We start from the raw sequence: 22,933 nt of genomic DNA on the forward strand, positions 1-22,933 counted from the left end.
CTCGGGGCTTGAACCCACAGGCCATGAGATGATGACCTGAGCCGAAGTCGGACGCTTAACTGACTGAGCCACCCAGGCACCACTCTAAACAGAAGTGACCGAGTTCTCCCCTTTCTCACCTGCGTTGGTCAGGGCTGACCTCCGCCCTGTGTGGCCTTGGGGTCTCCTGCAGCTCTGAAGCTCCCAAGATGCTAGAGGTTTGCTCTAGTTCTGTGAAGCGGGGAGAGTCCCTCCTGCCGTTCACCTTCTGTGTCTGCACTGTCAGAGGGGGCGCCTGAGTGCTCATCGCACCCTCACTTTCAGAAGGTGATGAAGCGCTTCATTGGGAAATGTAGGAGTTTCCTGGGGCTGCCACGACAATGACCACAAACTTGGTGGTTTCAAACAACAGAAGTGGATTTGCTCCCAGTTCTGGAGGCCACAAGTCAGAACTGAAGGTGTCAGCAGGGTCAGCAACCTCTGAAGGCGCTTGGGGAGGCTCCTTCCTGCCTCTTCCAGCTTCTGCGGCTCCCGGCAACACTTGGCGTTCTGTGGCTTGTGGACGCATCTCTCCAATCTCTGCCTCTGTCTTCCCCGTGGCTTTCTTCTCCCTGCGTGTCTCTGTGTCCTGGACAGCAGTCACTGGATTAAGGGCCCATCTGAATCCAGTAGGACCTCATCTTAACTAATTCCATCTGCTAAGACCTATTTCCAAATAAGGTCATATTCTGAGGCTCTGGATGGACATGAATGGGGAGCGAGTGCTCTTCAACCCACTGCACAGCTCCCAGGCGGTTTTTCTTACACTGACTCCATGGTTCCTTAGTGTTGCCCACGGGGTGGGATGGAAGTGACAGTCCAGCAGGAGCTGGGCCAGGCCGCAAATCTGAGTGACAGTCATCAGGCTTTACCCAGAATTCCCCATTCTCTCTCCATCAGACTTGTTGGAGAGCCAGCCAGCACCTTACATGAAAATGTGATTGCCCCTGGGCTGGTCCTCCCTGGCCGCATGGGGTCGTAAATATGCCCATCACGTATTTAAGCTTAGGTTCAAGCCAGAGCTTCTACTCTAAATGTAGGTGGAGAGAGCTATAAACTCATAAGCATTACATAAAATATTACTTAGTTTGGTTATTAAAAGCAACCCAGAGCTTAACTATTTCACACACATCCTCTCTTAAATTCCCATATGCATTCATTCCATAGGCTTTTCTTTTAAAGTTTATTTATTTATTTTGAGAGAGAGAGGGAGAGAGAATCCCAAGCAGGCTCCACACAAACAGTGAGGAGCCCAATGAGGGGCTCCAACCCATGAACCGTGGGACCATGACCTGTGCCGAAATCAAGATTCAGATGCCCAACTGACTGAGACATCCAGGCACCTCCCAAAAGGCATTATTGAGCTATGCACCAGGCAGGGCAGGATTTGGAATTAATATAGATGGCTAGATCGAAGACTCCTGGGTTATAGTAGAGCCTGCCAGAGATTTTGGTGATCTTCCCTAATCAGCTTTCTTTTGCTTTTCCTGGACACTCAGTGCTCTGCCAGCATGCAGGCTGCCTCCACCTGTGACCAGCCACTGGGGTGGAGGAAAAAAAATGTGGGTCTATTCCTACACACTCATTCTTACCAGGGGAGAGAAAAAGGACTCAAAGCTTGTTAACTATAGCTTGGGACACCTGCTTGGGTAAGAGCAAGGAACCCCACCTTCCAGTGGGTGGTTCTCTGAGATGATTGCCCACCAGATAACCAGATATAATGTGGACACTGCTCAGACCTCAGGGAGCAGCATGACCAGAATGGCCAGAGCTCTATTCATGTGCTATTTATCTTTTTTTTTTTTTTAATATTTATTTCTAGTAGAGAGAGAGAGAGACAGCGTGAGCAGGGGAGGGTCAGAGAGAGAGGGAGTGACAGACTCTGAAACAGGCTCCAGGCTCTGAGCTGGCAGTCAGCACAGAGCCCGACGCGGGGCTCGAACCCACGAACCGCGAGATCATGACCCGAGCGAAAGTCGGACGCTTAACCGACTAAGCCACCCAGGCGCCCCCATGTGCTATTTATCTTGAAGCCAGTCATGTTGCCACCCTGTGCGATTTGTGATAGTTCGGAGCAGAGGCCCTCGCGGGTCAGGTGAACGTGCGTATGAGGGAGGGCGAGGGTGATATGATGAGGCTGGCAACATTTGCTGAAGACTTGGGTAGAGTTTGTGTGGACACAGTCTGATTCACACAGAATCTGGGTGGAAGTTCTGTGCACATCACAGACGGAGAGAAAACACTACAGATCTGGAAGCAACCTGGTTGGATGGTTGGAGAAAGCTGTTGCATCTGTCCCCTATCTGCTGGGTATCAAGCAGCGATATGCTGTCTGGGGGTTAAAGAGAAGGGACCCAGGGTTCTCCAGCGATTCTTAAAAAAAATTTTTTTTTTGTTTAACATTTATTTACTTTTGAAAGACACCAGTAGGAGAGAAGCAGAGAGAGAGAGAGAGAGAGAGAGAGAGAGAGAGAGAGAGAGGGAGACAGAGACAGAGACAGAATCCGAAGTAGGCTCCAGGCTCTGAGTTGTCAGCACAGAGCCCGATGCCGGGCTCTAATCTATGAACCGTGAGATCACGACCTGAGCTGAAGTCAGATGCTTAACTGACTGAGCTACCCAGGTGCCCCTCTCCAGAGATTCTACTACAGGTTTTGGGGTTAGGACAGCATGGTTAATAACCTTTTTTGTAGTATTCTCCCTCATGTACAATGATTCCATTTTCTTAACCCATCGCCTTCCCCAGTTTCTTTCCAGCTACTATAAGCCCATCAAAGACACAGAAAGTGTATCATTGGACCCCCCCATAGCCTAACACATAGTGTCGGGAACATTATTCCCAATGCCGAGTGCTTATGGAGTGACTTACATGCTAACCTGGAGATCGAGGAGGCTCTGGCAGTATACAGCCTTCACCCACAGAGAATGCTGTCCAGATGCTTCCAGAAGACATACGGTAGAGAAGGAGGAAGGTGGGTGATCTAAAATCATGCCTGTGTCTAAAAATCTGACATGACTAATTAATTTACAAATGCCAAATAACCACAAATGGTGGATGGACTGAGATGGTTAGGGGAAAGGAGGAAAAGCACACAGATCTTTCAGATTATGGAAGGAAATCAGTAATTGAGGAGTGCAGGGTTGCATTAAATGGGGGGAATGTAAAGCGTCAGCACAGTCTCCAAGGGCTTCCTGTCCAGCTTGGTGTGTTGGTGTGGTGGGAGGTGGTGGGTGAAGGGCCACCGTGAGTCTTACGGAGGGTAGTGCCAGGGCTACTGAGAGCACCGTGGCCTCTGGGGTCAGACCTGGTTTTGAGTCTGAGACTAGACTTTGAGTGACTGTGGGCACATCACTCGTCAGTCCCCAGTTTCACATCTCTGAACTAGGGACAATAACATCTACCTCAGAGGGTTGTGGTAAGGACCAAATAGGTCACAAGTGAAAGCATCCAGTGGTTTCTAGCCCTTACGACATGTTCAGTCAGTGTAAGTTTACTGTTATTATCTTGTTTTACTGGCTTGTGCACCACACTCTTCTGAATCTGTTTCTTCATCTGTAAAAATGGAATACATCAGAGTTGTCTGGCATCCTATTGATGCTCAAGAAAGATTTTATTTTTAACTTTTTCTGACTTTTTGTTTTGAATCAATTTTAGACTTAAAGTTACAAAAATACTAGAGAGTTCCCCTTGACTCTTCAGCAGGCTTCCCCTAATGTTAACACTATGCAATCAGAGTACACTGATCAAACCCAGGAAATTAACATGGGCATGATGCAGTGCTATTCACAATACCAGGACCCCTTGTTCTATTTAGTCCAGTTTGGGACAGTTCCTCACTTTTTGACTTTCATGACCTTGACACTTTTGATGATTACTGGCCAATTACTTGGAAGAAATATTTCTCAGTGTGGGTTTGCCTGATGTTTTCTGGTGATTAGTTCAAGGTTATGTCCTTTTGGCAGGAATATCACAGTCATGATGTTGTGTTACTCTTGTTTTTCTTTTATCTTTATTATGGTAAAACACACATAACATAACATTTACCATTTAAACTATTTTGAAGTGTACAATTCAGGAGCATTCAGTGCATTGACAGTGTTGTGCGCCCACCATCTCCACCTAGTTCCAGAACATTTCTATCACCCTCAAAAGCAACCCCTTCCCTATCAGCAGGGAATCCCCATTCCCGTCACTGCCAGCCCCTGACGATCACCTACCTACGTGCTTTCTGCCTATAGATTTGCCTGTTCTGGGTATTTTATGGAAATGCTATCATGCAAAATGTGGTCTTTCCTGGCAGGTTTTTCTTCACTTACTGTCGTGTTTTCAAGTTTCATCCCGGTTGCTGCATGGATCAGTACTGCATTCCTTTTCATGGCCGAATAATATCTCATTATGTGAACAGACCGCATTTTATTTTCTAAATCAACTGTGAAACCTGGCGTGGGCGCCAGAGCTGGGCCTGGAAAGTGAGCGAAGGAAGGAGGAGAAACCCTTGTGACTGGCAGCAGGTTCTAACTATGGTGGGGGAGCAGGATTGGTGCGGTGGGGAGTACAGGACAGTATTTACACTTTGCAGATAATATTCCTGGAGGCCACCATAGTTCTGCCCTTAGAGTAGCTGACTCATTTGGAAGTTTCATTTGTGTAAGGGTAAAAGCAGTTGTTCCTGAGGATGGGGAAAGGACCCATGCAGGGGAAAGGAACCTATCTGGGTCTGGAAGAGCCAGCGATCGGTGGCACCCCCTTGAGGCCTGACCCCACCGCCCTCCTCCAGCCACCGGAGTCTGGGATTCAGACTGCCCTAGTTGCAGGAAAGCAAGCTCAAGGAGCAGCTAGTGTCCTCGGGACCCGTGCTCATTGCTTAGAGAGGAAGGGGTGCCTCCCTTTCGGCAAATGCAATAGTTGTGACCTTGCATGTATACCAAAGGGTGTGCTGACGGAGAGGCAAACCTTTTGATTTCCTAAACGTCGCACCCCGGCTGCTCCTTAACTAGCAGGAGCCACTGGTTTAACTCCAGCGGATCTGGGGGCTCGAGCCGGGAGGAGAATGGGTGCAGAAGAACCCCGTCGCCTCCGCCCCCGCCGCACGTCCCGCAGCCCCGCGGCGCCCACGCACACCTCGCGGCCCCCGGGGCGGAGGGCGGAGGACTGGAGGGCGGAGCCGCGGCGCTCGCTCCCCGCCCTCCCCCTGCTGTCCCGCCGGCCAGGCGCGCGCACCGTGCGCGTGCCCGGGGCCCGGCGGCGGCGGCGTCCGCGGGCCGCGCGTGCGCGCTGCGGCGGGGCGAGGGGCGGCGCGGGCGCGAGTCTGTCAGTGACAGCGGGAGGGGGAGGGGGAGGGGGCCGGAGATGGTGGCGGCGGCGGCTGTGGCGGCTCTTCCGACATGAGGCAGCGGCAGCGCGGGGCACGGCGGCGGCCGCGGCCGCGGCGACGTCGCTAGCTCGGGAGGCCGCCCCGGGCGTGGGCGGGCGGGCGTCCCGGGTCGGCGTCGCGGGAGCGGGCTCTGCGGCAGCGCCGCGCAGGGCGGCCGGCTGAGGGGCCCGCGCCCGCCGCGCCCTGCGCTCGGCGCCCGGCGTCTCGGGGGCGCCGGGCATCCCCGCCCGCTGGGCCGGCCCCGGAGGCTGGGAGCAGGCCCCGCTAGACGGGCCGCGCCGACGGGGGGCGGCCGCAGCGCCGCGGGCTCGTCGCCGCCGCTCGCAGCCGACCCGCAACCTCCCGCGGGGCCGCCGGCCTTTGACGCAGGGGAGGCGCCGCGCGGCGCGGCATGAGGGGCCCGCCGCCGCCGGCGGGAGAGCGGCGCCGGCGAGAGCGACTGGTGGCGTGAGAGGGCTCGCAGGACTCGCGGAGCAGGCGAGTGCGCGGGGCGGGCGGCGCGGGGGGCTCGGGGGGCGCCGCCGCCGCCCCGCCGGCCCGGGGCTGCCAGGTCAGCCCCGAATGCTGCGGGCGGCCTCGGGGCGGGACGGCGCAAGCCCCGGTTCGACGTTAGCCGCAGTTTTTGTGAGCATACGGTGCCTCTCCGAGGACACCGCCGGGGCCACCGCCGAGCACGCTGGCAGAGCTCGTGGCCTTCAGGGGAGTGTGTCCCTGCGTAGGGATGAATGGCGGTGTAACTCGGGTTGTCTCGCCGACAGGTACCAGTCACCCCGGCCGGGAAGGTCCTGCGCGCTCGGCAACATGGCTTCCCCGCCCCACCAGCAGCTGCTGCAGCACCACAGCACGGAGGTGAGCTGTGACTCCAGCGGAGACAGCAACAGCGTGAGGGTCAAAATCAACCCCAAGCAGCTGTCCTCCAACAGCCAGCCCAAGCACTGCAAGTACAGCATCTCCTCCAGCTGTAGCAGCTCCGGGGACTCGGGGGGCGTCCCTCGGAGAGTGGGCGCCGGAGGCCGCCTGCGCAGGCAGAAGAAGCTGCCCCAGCTGTTCGAGAGGGCCTCCAGCCGGTGGTGGGACCCCAAGTTCGACTCGGTGAACCTGGAGGAGGCTTGCATGGAGCGTTGCTTCCCGCAGACCCAGCGCCGCTTCCGGTATGCGCTCTTCTACATCGGCTTCGCCTGCCTTCTGTGGAGCATCTATTTTGGGGTACACATGCGGTCCAGACTGATCGTCATGGTAGCCCCTGCTCTGTGCTTCCTCGTCGTGTGCGTGGGCTTTTTTCTGTTTACCTTCACCAAGGTGTATGCCCGGCATTACGTGTGGACCTCTCTGGTTCTCACCCTCCTGGTGTTCGCCCTGACGCTGGCTGCCCAGTTTCAGGTTTTAACGCCTCTCTCAGGACGTGTTGACAGCTCCAATCACACCCTCGCCGCCAAGCCAACGGACGCTTGCTTATCTCAAGTGGGGAGCTTTTCCATGTGCATCGAAGTGCTCTTTTTGCTCTACACCGTCATGCACTTACCTTTGTACTTGAGCTTGTGTTTGGGAGTGGCCTATTCTGTTCTCTTTGAGACCTTTGGCTATCACTTCCGAGACAAAGACTGCTTTCCCCCACCTGGAGCAGGGGCCCCACACTGGGAGCTGCTGAGCCGAGCCCTGCTCCACGTCTGCGTTCACGCCATTGGGATCCACCTGTTTATCATGTCGCAGGTGAGATCCAGGAGCACCTTTCTCAAGGTGGGACAGTCAATTATGCACGGGAAGGATCTGGAAGTGGAAAAAGCTCTGAAAGAGAGGATGATTCATTCTGTGATGCCAAGAATCATAGCTGATGACTTGATGAAACAGGGCGATGAGGAGAGCGAGAATTCTGTCAAAAGGCACGCCACCTCCAGCCCCAAGAACAGGAAGAAAAAGTCTTCCATACAGAAGGCCCCTATAGCATTCCGCCCTTTTAAAATGCAGCAGATCGATGAAGTCAGTATTTTATTTGCAGATATCGTGGGCTTCACCAAGATGAGTGCCAATAAGTCTGCTCACGCTCTGGTGGGTCTCCTCAATGATCTGTTTGGTCGCTTTGACCGGTTGTGTGAAGAGACCAAGTGTGAGAAAATCAGCACCCTGGGAGACTGCTACTATTGTGTGGCAGGGTGTCCAGAACCCCGGGCCGACCATGCCTACTGCTGCATTGAGATGGGCTTGGGCATGATCAGAGCCATCGAGCAGTTCTGCCAGGAGAAGAAAGAGATGGTGAACATGCGTGTCGGGGTTCACACAGGGACCGTCTTGTGTGGCATTTTGGGTATGAGGAGGTTCAAATTCGATGTGTGGTCCAATGATGTGAACTTAGCCAATCTCATGGAGCAGCTGGGAGTGGCTGGCAAGGTTCACATTTCTGAGGCCACTGCAAAATACCTAGATGATCGGTATGAAATGGAAGATGGGAGGGTGACCGAACGCCTCGGCCAGAGCGTTGTTGCTGATCAGTTGAAAGGTATGTGCATTTCTTTGCCTCGTCATCTCTCTCCCCAGTCCTGTTTGTGTTGGGGAAAATAAAAACCAAACAATCTTTTTCTAGTGTCAGTATCTGGAGGCAGATCAGTTGTCTCAGGACACCTCACCATGGGGGCACCTCAGGGCTGGTGAGACTTTTTCTCTGGTGAGTCAAATATCACAGATCTCTTCACACTGGGACAGTGCTGACCTAGATGAGACCTTTAGGAGGAAGGAGAACTTTGGAAATGCGTATCCTGCCAGTCAGCTGTTACTGTTTCTGAAATTCTGGGGGCAGCTCCGATGAATACTAGAGACTCTGAGCCCTTCAGCAGGCCAAACTTGGAAGTACTTTAACAGATTGTCATTGTGTTCATTGATTGTCCCCAAATCCCATCAAAACACGTCTCCATGCCTTTTTCCAAAAATGTGAAGAATAAAACCTTTCTCGCCTTGAGGCCTCACTTTCCTGGAATAAGGAAGTTGGGTTAGCCCTGCATGACTCTTGAGAATTAGATGGAATTATATACCCCCAAGTGCACACTGTCTTTGCCTTAGTCTCTTTTTAAAAGTTGTCTTTTCAGCTTTTAACTTTCATTTTGATCATGGTATTTGTCTTACCATATAGACCACAGCATTTTAGAAATACACCCAGAGCAGTGTTTAGAACCCACCTCCCCATCCCTAGCCCCTCGGATTTGTATCTGGTCCCTTATCTCTGTCTTAAGCTCTTACTGCTATTCCTGATCTTTTTACTGGGCTTTTAAAATTTTTATTATTTTCACATAGGACAAAAATTTTGTTTACGCCCTGGGCAGTGACATATGAGCAAGTGGGACCAAAAGTGAGGATTCAAAATACTAACCCCCACGTCCACCTCCCTTTTTTAAACAGTCCTTAGGCTTCACTGAAGCCTTCGGGGTTGGGGGGAATGTGTATTTTGGAAGTATGTGGCGAAAATAACATTGATTTTTTAAAAAACCGAAACGTGTAAAGCTTCTTGCGTTGCGGTGCCCACACGTTGCACGATCACACAGTAAAAAGCTCCAGGAAAGAGTCCTTGGGAGATGTAACAGCTTAAATCATAGGTGTGAGAAGTAACAGTGTCGATCAGAGACAGTAAGTGGTTGAGTACAGGGGCCTGACTAGGTCGTCACCTTGACCTCATCCTATGTGCTCAACCGCTGTTTTCTGTCTCTGCTTGTTGATTAGAGTTCTCTATGCAATTCGCTTGTTATCTGGCCAGAGTGCTTTATTTTTCTGACTTTTCTCTATTATGTTAATTTTGCTAGTAGTTGAAGAATTTACTGGTATACTAGAGAAATATTTTCACTTGATAATTCCCTCTTGTCTGGAGAACTCTCAGTGCTACACTTCGCAGTTTGCCTGAGACGTTCTGTTATGGCAGGTGCCTTTCCCTACAGGAGAGGGATTCCCACTCTCTGAGTCTAAAGATGCCGGTGGAGTGCGGTGTGGATGTAATCCCTGCTCAACACTTGGACATGTTTAGGGTCTGAGTGTTGCAGGCTCTGTCCTCAGGGCTGTGGGACAGATTCCAGGGAATGGAGTTGTGTTGTACAACATTATGAAAATGATAGCAGTTTTGTAAGTGATCGTTTGAGCGGTGTATTACTTGAATATCAGAAATAAAAACAGATGTCATCATTAAGTATGTCTGGAAGCCGCCAAGTCTTTAACTTTTTGGCAGTACTCATTTTTGTTAATTTATGGGTAATTTTATTTTCAATTTAGAAGTCAGGGGCCTCAAAAATGGCAGAATAGGTTTCTTGAATTTTTAAACTTCAAATAGTATAAATTTGCTAAATTAATTTTTTCTTCAAATTTTTGTACATTGTACACTTCTAGGGAAAAGTTTTACTTCTGGATGGGAGGTAGGGAAAGTTGGAAGGCTTAGCTAAAACGGTGATACTCTTATATGGTGTTCCCTCCTTTAAATTTTTCCCTGAGACCATGATTTTTGCTTTATTCAGCTCATTTTGGAAACCTTTGTGGATAGGACTCCAGTAATCTAGGATGTCTACACAACTTCCCGCCTCTTTTTGAAGCCACAGTGTTCTCCTGTCATTGTACAAATATGCTAAATTGAGGAGATAGCATAGTTTGTAGAAAACCCTTTTTATACGTGAAGCTAAGGTTATATATTTAAAATTTCTATACTTAGCTGGCAGGGGGAGATTCCATGATCATGAAGGTGGTGTTCCCAGAGTAAGGCTTATCCATCGTACTCCGATGTGCTGACTGACCCCTGTGGTTTCCCCAAATGTGGGAAACTCGACTGCATAACTTGTGGTAGTGCAGGACTTCGTTCATGCTCTCCTGTTTTTAAAATAAAATAAATAAAATACAATTTATTTTAGCTGTCTTGCAGTTTGTGGCAGATATTTTCTCTATAGTGCTGGGCATTAGCCTTTACCTCTCATCCCCTTTTCTGATACTGGGGTTAAAAATATGCCATAGAGTACTCTGTAGAAATGAACATCAATGAATGGGGCACTCCAAAACTAGCCTGGCAGTGTGAAAAGTAGCTACTGCTCTGTAATTTATCTGGAAGGATTTGTGGAAGGGTGGACTTTGATTATTTCTGCATATCCATTCCTCGAAAATCTCTGTGCTCTTATGTGTCCCACGCTGTGGAAGCGCAGCTCGAGTCACAACAGCTCCTGACCTCAGCAAGCTCACACTTCCGAGTGTTGTAGAGTGCGCACAGGGTCAGGGACACTGTATGGAGGTGTATATACCAAGGCGGGTCTTGAGACTGAGTGGTGGCTCTCCAGGTGGATAAAAGAACATTTGGTGGAGTGGGAGTAGCATGGGCAAAGGCTCAGGGTTGTGTTTCTTGGTGGGTCAACCAGTTGTAAGTACGTGGTTCAGCGGGACAGGGAAGGCTTTGGGTCCCATGAGAAGGAGTGTGTATTTCATCCTGTAGGTAATGGGGAGCCACTGATAGGCTTTATGCAGAAGACTTAGGTGATCTAATTTGCAAGTTTAGAAAGTTTACTCTGTCAGTTCTAGAGAATGTAGGTTGGAAGGGTATGAGATGGGAGATCAGGGGGTTGTAGTAGGTCCCAGGCAGGGTCGATAGTAGCCTTAACCAAGACAGCGACACTGCCAGTGGAGGTGGTAGAACAGAAATGCTTATTAATAGGATGAACTTGGTAGGACGTAGAGCCAGATTTAAACAGATGACTTAGGGGATGAGAGGCTGGATTATTTGAATGAGAGGTGGCTTTTCAGGTTTCAGGAGTTGACCTGGGGACTATTTGGAGTCAGAAATGAGTGAGACCTTTAAAGTTTTTGTGGTATGAATGGAGAACAAAAAATTGAGTTGCAGAATCTGAAACAGGCCAGGAACCCCTGGCTTGTTCATTCAATAAATAAGTTATTTTGTGCTGGGCACAGTTCTAGGTGCTGAGAATACAGCAGTGAACAAAACAGACAAAAATTCCTGCCCTCCTGGTACTTTCATTCTAACAGGGCAGTCAGACAGTAAGCAAATGAGTAAAAAGTTTCTTTTGTGTTAAGTTTTAAGGAAAAAACATAAAGCAAAAAGGGGGATATGGAGTGTGTGTGTGTGTGTGTGTGTGTAATTTTAAATATGGTGGCCAGTCACTGAGAGAGAAGGTTGAAAGAATTTTCAGCACAGGAATAGGATTTTGGAAGTGATCCAAAAAGTAAGAGACAATTATTATTTTTTTTATTAAAAATTCTTTTAAAGTTTTATTCATTTTTTGAGAGAGAGCGAGAGAGTGAGAGAGCGAGATAGCATGAACAGGGAAGGGTCAGAGAGAGAGGTAGATACAGAATCTGAAGACAGGCTCCAGGCTCTGAGCTGTCAGCACAGAACCCGATGCGGGGCTCGAACCCATGAACCATGAGATCATGACCTGAGACAAAGTCAGATGCTTAACTGACTGAGCCACCCAGGTGCCCCTAGAGACAATTATTATTAAAGAGAGGGAGAAATAGTGTGATACAGAGTGATGGAAAGATGTGTCCTTTCACACCATTTGGGACAAACCACTGGGTCCAAAGGGGTGGCTGCTCTGTTCTGCCGTGGGCCACAAGCCAAAAAGATTGTCTGGAACTGTTGTTTTTTCCTGGCATAGATAGAGAATCACAAATACAGAAGGTGAAACTGTCAGAAGATATCTACAAACGTCTAATTTTCCCTTTTTAAACATTAGGAAGATAAAACAGGGTGCTCAGTCCTCCAAATTGACAGATCATGTTTTTACAAAGGGAGTGTCTGGTAGCTATCTCATTATTAGATGCAGAAATAAAACAAGGCTTTCCCCCCAAGCCAACTTTTGAGGCTCATGGAACACTTGGGGGAGAGATCTGCTGATGCGTGTTGGGACAGATCGTTCCCCACTGGCCCCAGTAACCAAGACCTTCCCCAAGTGCTAATAGCTGACACTTAGAAGAATTCCTTTCTGGCCTCCTGTTGGGGCCATTCCTCAAACTGATGGGGGGATGAGGCACTCTGTGCTTTAGCCTTTGCCCACGGCTGTCCCAAACTGGCAATCTGGGCTCCTAGCTCGCTGCCAGCTGGCAGTTAAGAGCCAGGTGCCAGTTTTAGGTGCAGTTTGCTTGCTCAGGTGCACTGCTTGTTTTGCCTGACAGCTTGGATGGCTTGTTCCCACCTCAGCATGCACTCCCACCACTTGTAGAGCTAGCCTGGAGCTGACAGCTCAGTGCCTCCTCTTAAGTCACAACGAGGAGAAGGTCTGTGCTCACCTGCGCCCTAGAGGGATCTGTCTTGTGCGTGTTGAAACGTAGGCTCATGGATGGCAAGTTGCAGAGATAAGATGAAGCGTAAAATCTGGCTTGACATCTGGGATTGGAGGCGACAAACATCTGTGGAGTTGATGCACAGGCAGCCCCAGGTGACAATTTAGGCTCCTTCAGGCTAACTTTTGTGCCTTTCAGCAAGGAGCACACAGCTGTTAATTCTGAGGACCAGCTTTTGAGCAGAATTAGCCTTTGGCAAGGAAAGTTAAGGATATGGTTTGCTGAATGGCAGGTTTCATGAAGAAGGAAGGAGGGTAATCTTTTCAGGTAGAATTAACTAAGAAAGGGAAAAATTAAAAACAAGCAAATAGCGTAAGTGAAAAAATTTTGGAGCTCTCTACTAGCCAGCGTGGTTCAGATAATGATTGTGTCTCTGCCTACTGGTCAAGGTCACGTGTCTATTTTGCAGTGAAAGAAAACAGTGAATGTCCTGTCATGTGCATGTGCCTGAATTTCTGTCTTTTGGTTGGTGAGTTCAGTGTTGGTATTTCTGTTGGGGTTTTTATAAGGCAATGATCATTAATCATTAGAATTCTGCAGGTCCCCTCTTGTGGTGGTGAAGAGGCTGCTGACCACGAAAAGAGCCAGACTGAGGGGTCCTCATCCATTGTGACTCTTGGCATTATTTGTACGTTACATATGAGACACCTAAAGACATTTCTTCCCCAGCAGGAACTAGCATCCTTGGAGGGAATTTTAAAAGGAGGTGAGAATTTTTCAAACAGGAAGGGCACTGCCATGTGAGTTGTAGACTGGCCAGGCTAAGATGTTCATGCGGGACGGAGGTTAGGAAACCGAGTGGCTCACAAATTAGCTGGAGCTACCACAGACGGAGGAATGGGCCAAGGGCGATGGTAGTCTTCCCCTAGGAAGGTTGGATAAAGCTGTGACATTCGTCAGTCTCATTCATGCCCTGGTAGACTGTACCAGCCAAGCCAACCTGTGGCCAACCTTGGGTCAGTTTTAGCAAAATTGTACTTTGTAAAACTTGGTTGGTCTTGTAAATCAGGTTTTCATCGTTTTCCCCAACATTTGCTGCATTGCACTTGTAAGAAAATGCTGGCATGCTCTCCTGAGGTAGGGAGAGAGGCTCATTTCCTTAGAATAGGCTGGAAGGTCAATCCCCCAAAGCCTGGTGCTGATAGTGGCAATAGCAGAACCAGAAAGCAAGTGAGCGACACGAACAGCTTTGTGAAGGGGGTGGAATCTGGGACGGGGATGATCAGGATCAGCTGAAACCAACTTATGAGCCTCTCTGTCAGCGCATGGTTTGGTCCTTAAACTTTGTGGCCACAGGACCCCTCTATACCCCTAAAAATTACTGGAGAAACTAAAGAGCACTTGTTTATGTCCCTTATTGATATTTATCATATTAGAAATTGAAACAAATGTTTAAGAGAACCTTATTTCAAAATACCCATCACTTGTTAATATAAGTAATATATTAATCACTTGTTAATATAAGTAACATTTTAATAAAAATAGTTATATGTTCAGGACCCCTGGGTGGCTCAGTCGGTTAAGCGTTTGACTCTTGATTTTGATTTAGGTCGTGTTCCCATGATTTTGTAAGTTCAAGTGGAACATTGGGCTCTGCGCACTGCAGCTGCGGGGAACCTGCTCGGGATTCTCCCTCTCTCCTCTCTCTGCCCTGTGAGCTGATTCAATGAAAGTACTTGTTAGTATAGTGCATAATGACTCTCTCTCATGCTTTCTCTGTCTGTCTCAAAAAAAAGCAAACTTAAGGGGCACCTGGGTGGCTCAGTTGGTTAAGCATCTGACTTCGGCTCAGGTCATGATCTCACGGTTCGTGGGTTCAAGCCCCGTGTCAGGCTCTGTGCTGACAGCTCAGAGCCTGGAGCTACTTCAGATTCTGTGTCTCCCTCTCTCTCTGACCTTCCCCCTGCTTGCTCGCTCTCTTTCACCTCTCAGAAATAAATTAAAAAAATTAAAAAGATTTTTTAAAAAGCAAACTTAAATAGTTACATGTTCAAAAATGTAACTGTTTTTAACAATTTTATTTTAAATTTCAGTGTAGTTATGTTTTTTTTAGTTTCAGGCATACATTACAGTGATTCAACAATTTAACTGTATTTTCAAAATGAGAGAAATTTGGTGAGAAGAGTGGTACAGTTTTACATTTTTGCCAGTCTCCTGAATGTCCAGATTAATAAAAAACTGCTGGCTTAAAAAAAAAAAAACAAACCTGTTAAAATACACATTAAAAATTTACCAGTGTATCCATTTTTAAGTGTGTCAGCTGGATTTTCTTAACTACTTTAGCATTCATTTGCAGTATGTTGGAGAATGCGTAGGAAGTCTGACTTCACAGAGACACCTAGTTGGGTAATGGAGGAACATTTTAATAGCCTTTTTAGGTAGTTGTGGCTATTTTTCTTTGACGCTGCACCAACACCCAGTAAGTGATAGTTTCTTAAACGTTAGTTACAAAATGGAATCTGAAATCCTATTAGTCAGTTTTTTGGTGTGCTCTTAAAACCTCATTTTTTGTTTTGTTTTAAGTAGGCTCCACGCCCAATGTGGAGCTTGAACTCACCACCCCAAGATTGAGAGTCACACGCTGTACTGACTGAGCCAGCCAGGCACCCCAAGACCCCACTTATTTTTGAATGAATCTTTACCCAGGTATGATTTTGTAACGTAACGCATTGGTTATTTAGAAAATAGTGGTTTCTTGAGTTATGCAGATCTTCCAGATGTTGGCCTAAGCAAAGTCTTTATGGGAAGGGATTGACTTCCCAGTGGCAGAAAGGAGCTTTCTAGTCCTCGTTTTCACTTGAAGGTGTGAATTTTATCACCAGCAGCAAATATTGTCCGTTCTTTGCCTTGAAGCTACAGACTCATTTTGTTCATTTTTCAGGAGCAGTCAGCCAGATACACCAGTCTGAGTGACCACAGTTTGTAGGTCAAGCAGAAGTGATGTTCCCTCCAAAACACAGCCCAGACAGCTGCAGGGCGCTCTTCTTGATGCACCTGTGTGTGCTGTGGCCGAGCTTCCTGCTTTATCAGTCATGCAGGGTTGAGATTTAACACACTTGGGCATTTTTTTTTTTAATGTTTTATTTATTTTTGAGATAGAGACAGCATGAGCAGGGGAGGGTCAGAGAGAGAGGGAGACACAAAATCAGAAACAGACCCCAGGCTCTGAGCTATTCCTCAGCACAGAGCCCGATGCGGGGCTTGAACCCACAAACCGTGAGATCATGACCTGAGCTGAAGTCGGACACTTAACCGACTGAGCCACCCAGGTGTCCCCACACTTGGGCATTTTTACTGCATCGTTAAAAGACCTTCTTAGGTGAAACCGACCATTTTTTTTCCCATTGTGCAAGCGCGTGGTAGTAAAGAACACATTGGCACCATGTGTGGTCTGGTACCACTGCCTTGATTCCTAGCGGTTTTACCCACAATTGCTTTTGTGCCACTGGTGCCAGTGCCAACACCGAAAAAGGCAAGTAACGTGCCGGTTTTGTTACGAGAGTAGTTTTGATCCCACAGGTGCCCTGCACAGGTTTCAGACACCCTGGGGTCTGTGGAAACACTTTGGGAACTGCTTCCCTGAGCTGTAAGATAGGAAATCCAAGGGCTGTGCTACCCAAACACGCGTTCTCAGGTGCGTGAAGTGCTCAGACTGGAACTGTGGTGGACGTGGCATGTTTACTGTGAGAGGACCGAGTGACTTTAGTTCATACCTTTATGTTTTTCTCAAAAAAATTCTCTGTGACTCTGCCAAATTTTTGTTGCTGGTGTTGAGGGCTCACGATGAAGACCATCAGCTTTGTTTCTTTTCTTTAAACATTTTGCAGAGCAAAAAAAAGTGTGGTTTACTGGGCGCTTGCGTAAATTTTGATTTCTGTGATACTTGAATTCAGTTCTCAGTTTTGTGATTTCTGGACTGAGGAGCCTTGGGCAGGCTCTGTCAGGACTCTCCAGTTTGCAGGAATGCTAGTATCTCATCAGAGGATTAGTGGGAGAATCAAAGGAAAGCAGTTGTTAGCATAGTGACTCTCACACAGTCGCAACAGCCGTTCAGGAAATAGTAACCAACTCATCTGCCCGGGTGAGCCACATTTTGTCCTGCACTCTATTTGGTGCACATCTTGTATAATTTGGTACTGAAACCCAAAACACACAGGGGACTGGGATTGTGTCAGTTTCTTGAATTCAAAAGGGCAAGTGTCCAAAATACAAAACACCGATAGCTTGCCCTTGTTAAACTGTAGCTGCCAAGTTTGGCAACTTCGTTACTGAAAACCCCAGGGAGTTCAGGCAGTATTGTTCTTGGGCTGCTTCTGGTCCCCAGCGTTTAGGGGTACTTAAGATGATGTGGCCCTTGATAGTTGAGGAATTATGGGGAAATCTTCAGCTGTGTGACTCGGGAGATACTGGTTGAAGTTTGAACCAGAAGTTATTTAGCTCTCCCATATTCTACTATAAAGTCATGTATTTATTCAATGAATATCAAATGAGTTCCTGGACCAGGTTCTGCAGATAGAGCCGTCTGCTCTCTGGGGGCACACCGCCTAAAAGGGAAAGTAGACATTAATCAAATTATCACCTGAGCAAATATACCTTGGACTTACTTATCATGTTACAAATGGGGCTGGGAAGTAAGGACACATTTCCATTGTGTCGGGGAGGGAGCCGAAGCGCAGAGGGATTAAGTAATGTGGGGTAGCCACACAGCTAGAATGAGCTGCTGCTAGGTGGTGGAGCCAGCATTGTGACCCAAAGGGCTGTATTGGAAAACACTAGTGCGCACTTGGTGGGGTCGTGGTGAGCAGTGACGGAGATGATGATGTTGAGACCAGTACTGGGCACCTGGTGACACTCAGCAGAGATTAGATTCAGTAGCTGGTGAAAGTGGGGGCAGTTTCTTAGCAGGAGCAATGGCAGAAAAACAAGCATACCTTTGTGTGGCCCTTCCCAGTTCCCAGTGTTTCCAGGTCCGTTGTTATCTCAACCGCCGCGAAATCTTTGGATCATGGGAACTGTGTATGTTTACAGGTTTATATTTTATTTGCTTCCTTCTTTCCCATGATGGAGTTTTCAGGCTGAGTTGGTTTCGTAACATCTTCCAAAGGTGACCAATGGCTTATTTCAAGAATCCCTATAAATTCTTTAGTTGTAGCTTTTTTGATATATTTCACTCTGTTACAGAGATCTTCATCTTTGATGCTCAAATTGTCCCATCTTGGGCCCATGGGAGCCCCTTCAAGTTGCCTCCGAGGCCTTTTCTTACGACACAGGAGGCTTTGATAGCTTTCTTACACATTTAGTAACATTTTTAAGGAGTAGAGAAATTATAGGTATTGAAATCTCATTAATTCTGTCTGTCTTACAGGTTTATTCTGAGAGACTGAGCTAACATTTTCCCTTTCCTTTTTTGAAAAGAAAATTAATAGTATATACATGTTTATATGAAGAAACAGCACTGCAGAAGAAATGGTTCGTGCTACCTCAAGCTCTTTGGAAGCTTTAATTTGCATTCTTACAATTGAGAATTATATACCAATGCAGCATTTCTTTACACTGTATCCTCCCACTAATGCCTCTCGAGGGACAGGTGTCTGTGAACGTGGATAAGTAGAGATAAAGGAATCCTAAACCCAAAGGTAGACTGTTTGCAGACTGAAGAGTGCCCCCAGCCCAGCCAGCTCCAGCCCCCAGCACAGCTGTGGAAGCTTTCAGAAGGCCCAATTCCAGGAATTCCCTTCATAGGAATCTTGTTCTTAAAATAATATTTTTTTTAATGTTTATTTTTGAGAGAGAGAGAGAACTCAAGTAGGGGGAGGGCAGAGAGAGAGGAGGACACAGAATCCAAAGCAAGTTCGGGGCTCTGAGCTGTTAGCACAGAGCCCGACAGAGGGCTTGAACTCATGAACCATGAGCTCATGACCTGAGCCGAAGTGAGATGCTTAACTGACTGAGCCACCCAGTGCCCCAGAACCTTGTTCTGGATAGTGCTTCCTGGAATTACTGCCCTGCCATTCCCTCTCCGTCTTGCATAACGTGTATTTGACTTGTTTGTTTGTTTGTTTATGATCTGTTTTCATCCCACTAGAATGTGTTGAGAGCAGGGATTTTCCCGTGTTTTCTCTTTAAAAATTTTTTTAGACGTTTATTTATTGAGAGACAGAGAGAGACAGAGTGCAAGGGGGCAGTACAGAGAGAGAGAGGGAGACACTGAATCTGAAGCAGGCTGCAGGCTCCGATCTGTCAGCACAGAGCTTGACGCGAGGCTCAGACTCATGAACCGTGAGATGTTTTATTTTCTGCTGTATTCCTAGCACTGGGAACATAGCCTGGCGTATTGTAGAATCTCAATAATATTTGTCAAGTGAATGAATGAATGAATGAAAACTGTAACTACTTACCCTCTGCACGTGGGCACTCCCTTGTGTGTGAAATTCTGGACATCGACACAGAACAGATGAGAAGGTAGAGGGAAGGCAGTGAGTGGCTTTTAAGGAATGGTTGAGTGGTTTATTAAATAGAGGCGCAGGTAGGATCTTGAAAGGACCTAGGCACGGAGGCAGAGAGACGCTGCTGACGCACAGGGCAGGGCCTGGGAATGTGAGCCAGGGTGCTGGGAGAGCAGTCAGCTGCAGGACTGAGGGCCCCAGGGTGCTGGGAGAGCAGTCAGCCGCAGGACTGAGGGCCCCAGGGTGCTGGCAGCAAAGGCTGCTGTGTAGGGCAGCTGGGCTGTAGGGCAGGAACTTGGGACGCTGAAACCAAGTGTTTATTTAGGGCCCAGGAAATGTGGGGTTGAATGGCTTAGTTTAGGCATTCATTTTTAAGCTTTTTAAAATGGAGATTTCAAGAAGTGTATTTATCTTTAATAATACTGCAGCTCCTTATGAGTCTTGTTTGCTTATCATGTGTGCACACGAAAAACCAGCATATCCTTTTGTTGGCAAAGCTCCAGGATAGTCTTTGTGCATAATTTCCAGGATTTTTATGTAATGCTATTAAATTCATTCTTTTCCTTTCCACAGAAAAATGTGCTACTGAAAGCAGCTTTTGAGTCATTTATATTCATGTTTGAATTGTTTGGGAAATATTAACTTCAGCTTTTTGCCATTTAGTTTGTAGAGAGGAAGAAAACCCATATGCATGTGATTTATTTTCTTGTATATGGATATTAAAATACAATAAACCATTAAGGCTTTGACATTTTGAGTAAGAGAGTCTATTGCACATTGGTTCAGTGAGTTTTACCCTATTAAGTGTTAACATTCAAAGTGTGGATTGCATTGTATTCTGTAACTTCATACTGAGTCCTTTTCCCCATGAGAAAATGCTTCTTATGGTCATTCATGTTAATTTTGTTTTGTGAATGAGCTGTCTAAAATATGGGGGAATTAGTTTTTCCCCTTAAGATATTTTTCTCCACTAACTAAATACTTTGTTTCTGTCTCCTCATATGTGTCAAACATAAAGTTTGAACTAGAACCCACCATTCTCTGAGAGCACCTGAACTTCTCACATGATTGGGAAACAGTCATTCTTAATTCAAAGACATAGTTTCTTCTTGATCCGTTTGTTGAAACTGGGAGCCCTCAGTTAGACAGATCTAGCATCTGGAAACTCAGATTTACAGAACCGCTAAATTGCAGGGCAGATGTGAGAGTCTTCATTTTCTATAGGGTTCTTTACTTGCTTTACATGTAAATAAGGTTGAGTTACAGGAGTATAATTTACATGTGTTTTTTTTTGAATCACATTTGTTATGTAACATACAGAAGGTAGACTATCATTGGAGGAACCCCACTTGATTTTGAAAATTTGAGAAACACTTTTGAAGTGGGTTGGAGAAAATGTGAAGTCATTAAATTTTTATTTTATTTTTTATTAAAATTTTAAAAAATGTTTTATTTATTTCTGAGAGAGAGAGAGACAGACAGCGTGAGCAGGAGAGGGTCAGAGAGGGGGGAGACACAGAATGTGAAACAGGCTCCAGGCTCTGAGCTGTCAGCACAGAGCCCGACGTGGGGCTTGAACCCACGAACTGCGAGATCATGACCTGAGCCGAAGTTGAACGCTTAACCAACTGAGCCACCCAGGCGCCCCTTAAATTAAAAAAAAAAAAAAAAATTTTAATGTTTTATTTATTTCTGAGAGAGAGAGAGAGAGAGCACACGAGTGAGCAGGGGAGGGTCAGAGTGAGGGAGATACAGAATCTGAAGCAGGCTGCAGGCTCTGAGCTAATTGTCAGCACAGAGCCCGACGCGGGGCTTGAACCCACAAACCATGAGATCATGACCTGAGCTGAAGTCGAACGCTTAACAGACTGAGCCACCCAGGTGCCCCGCCCCTTAAAATTTTTAAAAATATGTCTTAACTCCTGCTTGAACATTGTTTTGGAGAGAGATTGGAAGGTTAGTTGCCAGTAAAATTAACATCAGTGTTTTGGCAAGTTTTTCCACTAGTGGAACAGAGCAAATATTGAATTAAATAATGTACTTACTGATTATTGCATTAATAAAAGACTCACTTGCTCCTGATGGTGAGTCCTGGACCTGCTGACTGTTTATTTAGTGTGCCAGAATCTTATATATTTGCTGTATATTTAGCATGCTGTAGTAGTCTGAAAATTAATGTACTAGGACAATGTGTACCTTAGACTTTGTAATTAGAAATTAGAGGCCACCAGTGATAAAAGAAAGCCCAAGGATTTAATTATAAGGGATTTATAGAAGATTTTGAATGGTTTTCTTATCCTTTCTTAAGAATAGCAAAGCAGCTCACAGAAAGTAATATAATATTTGCAGTGATGTCCGTGTCTGGTGAAACAGACTGGAAAAGGAAAAACACTCTACTTTGTCCTGAAAGACAGTGTTGTCACTGGGTACATATGTCATCCGACCTGAGAGAGAATTTCACCCCAACAAAGACCCACCTTGTGAAACTGTAGCTTCTCTTTGAGAAAGTGTTATTCACAGCCTGCTGGAGTCACATGTTTTCTAGGACTGAAGTGACTGACTCAGTGTGTATGTAACTGCGGAAGGTCAAAACTCTTACAACGACCATACAAATAGAATATTTCTGTTTTTGTCTCTGACATACATTTCACAGTGACATTCTCAGCTGGAATAACTTCATTAACTTTGTGTTCTTTCTGGCTCCTCAAAGAAAACTGATTCTGAACACTTTCAGAGCCAGTGATTCTAAGATAGCAACTTTGTCCCTCTGCCATTTGAAGTTCACATGGAAATGTTTGCTTTCATGGCCCCAGTCATGATGTTACTTTATTTAGTTGCTATTAAATTTCCAATTCCATATACTTCCCTGGAGGTATTCCAGTTTGCACTAAGGTTTCTGTTTCTTTCGGCAGCATTGCAGTGGTGTGTGGAACTTTCCTGAACGAGGAATGTGAACCTGAGTGGATGATTTTAAGTTTTTCTTTACGTTTTTTAAAGACAGCTTTTTTTTTTTAAATGTAATTCACATGCAATATAATTCATTCATCTAAAGCATGTAATTAGGTGATCCTTAGTATATTCACAGATCTCTGCAACTATTAATACAGTCAATTTTAAAACATTTTTAACACTCTGAAAAGAAACCCTATGGTCATCAGCAGTCACTCCCCATTTCCACTAACCGCCACCCCAACCCCTGACAGCCACTACTCTACATTCTGTCTTGATAGATTGGTGTATTGTGTACGTATCGTGTGAATGAATCATACAACATGCAGCCCTTTGTGTCTGACTTCTTTCACTCAGCACATTGTTTTCAAGGTTCATCCACATTGTAGCAGGTGTTAGTGTTTATCAACCTTTTCATGGTCCTAGAATATTCTTAAAAAAATTTTTTAAAAATGTTTTATTCATTTTTGAGAGCAGGAGAGACAGAGCATGAGCAGGGCAGGGGCAGAGAGAGAGGGAGAGACAAAGAATTTGAAGCAGGCTCCAGGCTCCAAGCGGTCAGCAGAGAACGCAATGCAGGGCTCAGAATCACAGACCGCGAGATCATGACTTGAGCCAAAGTCAGATGTTTGACTGAGCCACCCAGACGCCCCTCATGGTCCTAGAATATTCTACTGTGTGGATAGACCATATTGTATTGTCCGTTCTATAGTTGATGGAAAAGCTCTTCTTTTTTGAAATCAGTAGTCAAGCTGATTGTTTGAAAATGAGTTGAAAGGATAAAAAAAAATCTCTTATTATTTAGTAACGCACCTTGACCGAATTAACTCATTCTATTTT

The 22,933-nt window shown here is 46.6% G+C and overlaps 1 protein-coding gene and 1 non-coding gene across 2 annotated transcripts in view; both read left to right on the forward strand.

Annotated features, from left to right (window-relative positions):
- The first annotated feature begins 5,557 nt into the window (after window positions 1-5,557).
- The window catches only part of ADCY9 (adenylate cyclase 9), a 120,504-nt gene continuing 103,128 nt past the window's right edge, over window positions 5,558-22,933 (forward strand). The window contains exons 1-2 of the mRNA XM_039239300.1: window positions 5,558-5,894; window positions 6,150-7,887. Of these exons, the coding sequence (XP_039095231.1) occupies window positions 6,195-7,887 (1,693 nt within the window). The 5' untranslated portion in view covers window positions 5,558-5,894; window positions 6,150-6,194. The remainder of the gene's footprint in view (window positions 5,895-6,149; window positions 7,888-22,933) is intronic.
- On the forward strand, window positions 10,061-10,228 carry LOC120236514. The gene has a single exon (XR_005529690.1). It is a non-coding gene; the product is annotated as a U1 spliceosomal RNA (small nuclear RNA).

The sequence above is a fragment of the Hyaena hyaena genome, unplaced genomic scaffold, assembly GCF_003009895.1.
Source record: "Hyaena hyaena isolate Hyena2069 unplaced genomic scaffold, ASM300989v1 scaffold_155, whole genome shotgun sequence".
NCBI classification, from domain to species: domain Eukaryota; kingdom Metazoa; phylum Chordata; class Mammalia; order Carnivora; family Hyaenidae; genus Hyaena; species Hyaena hyaena.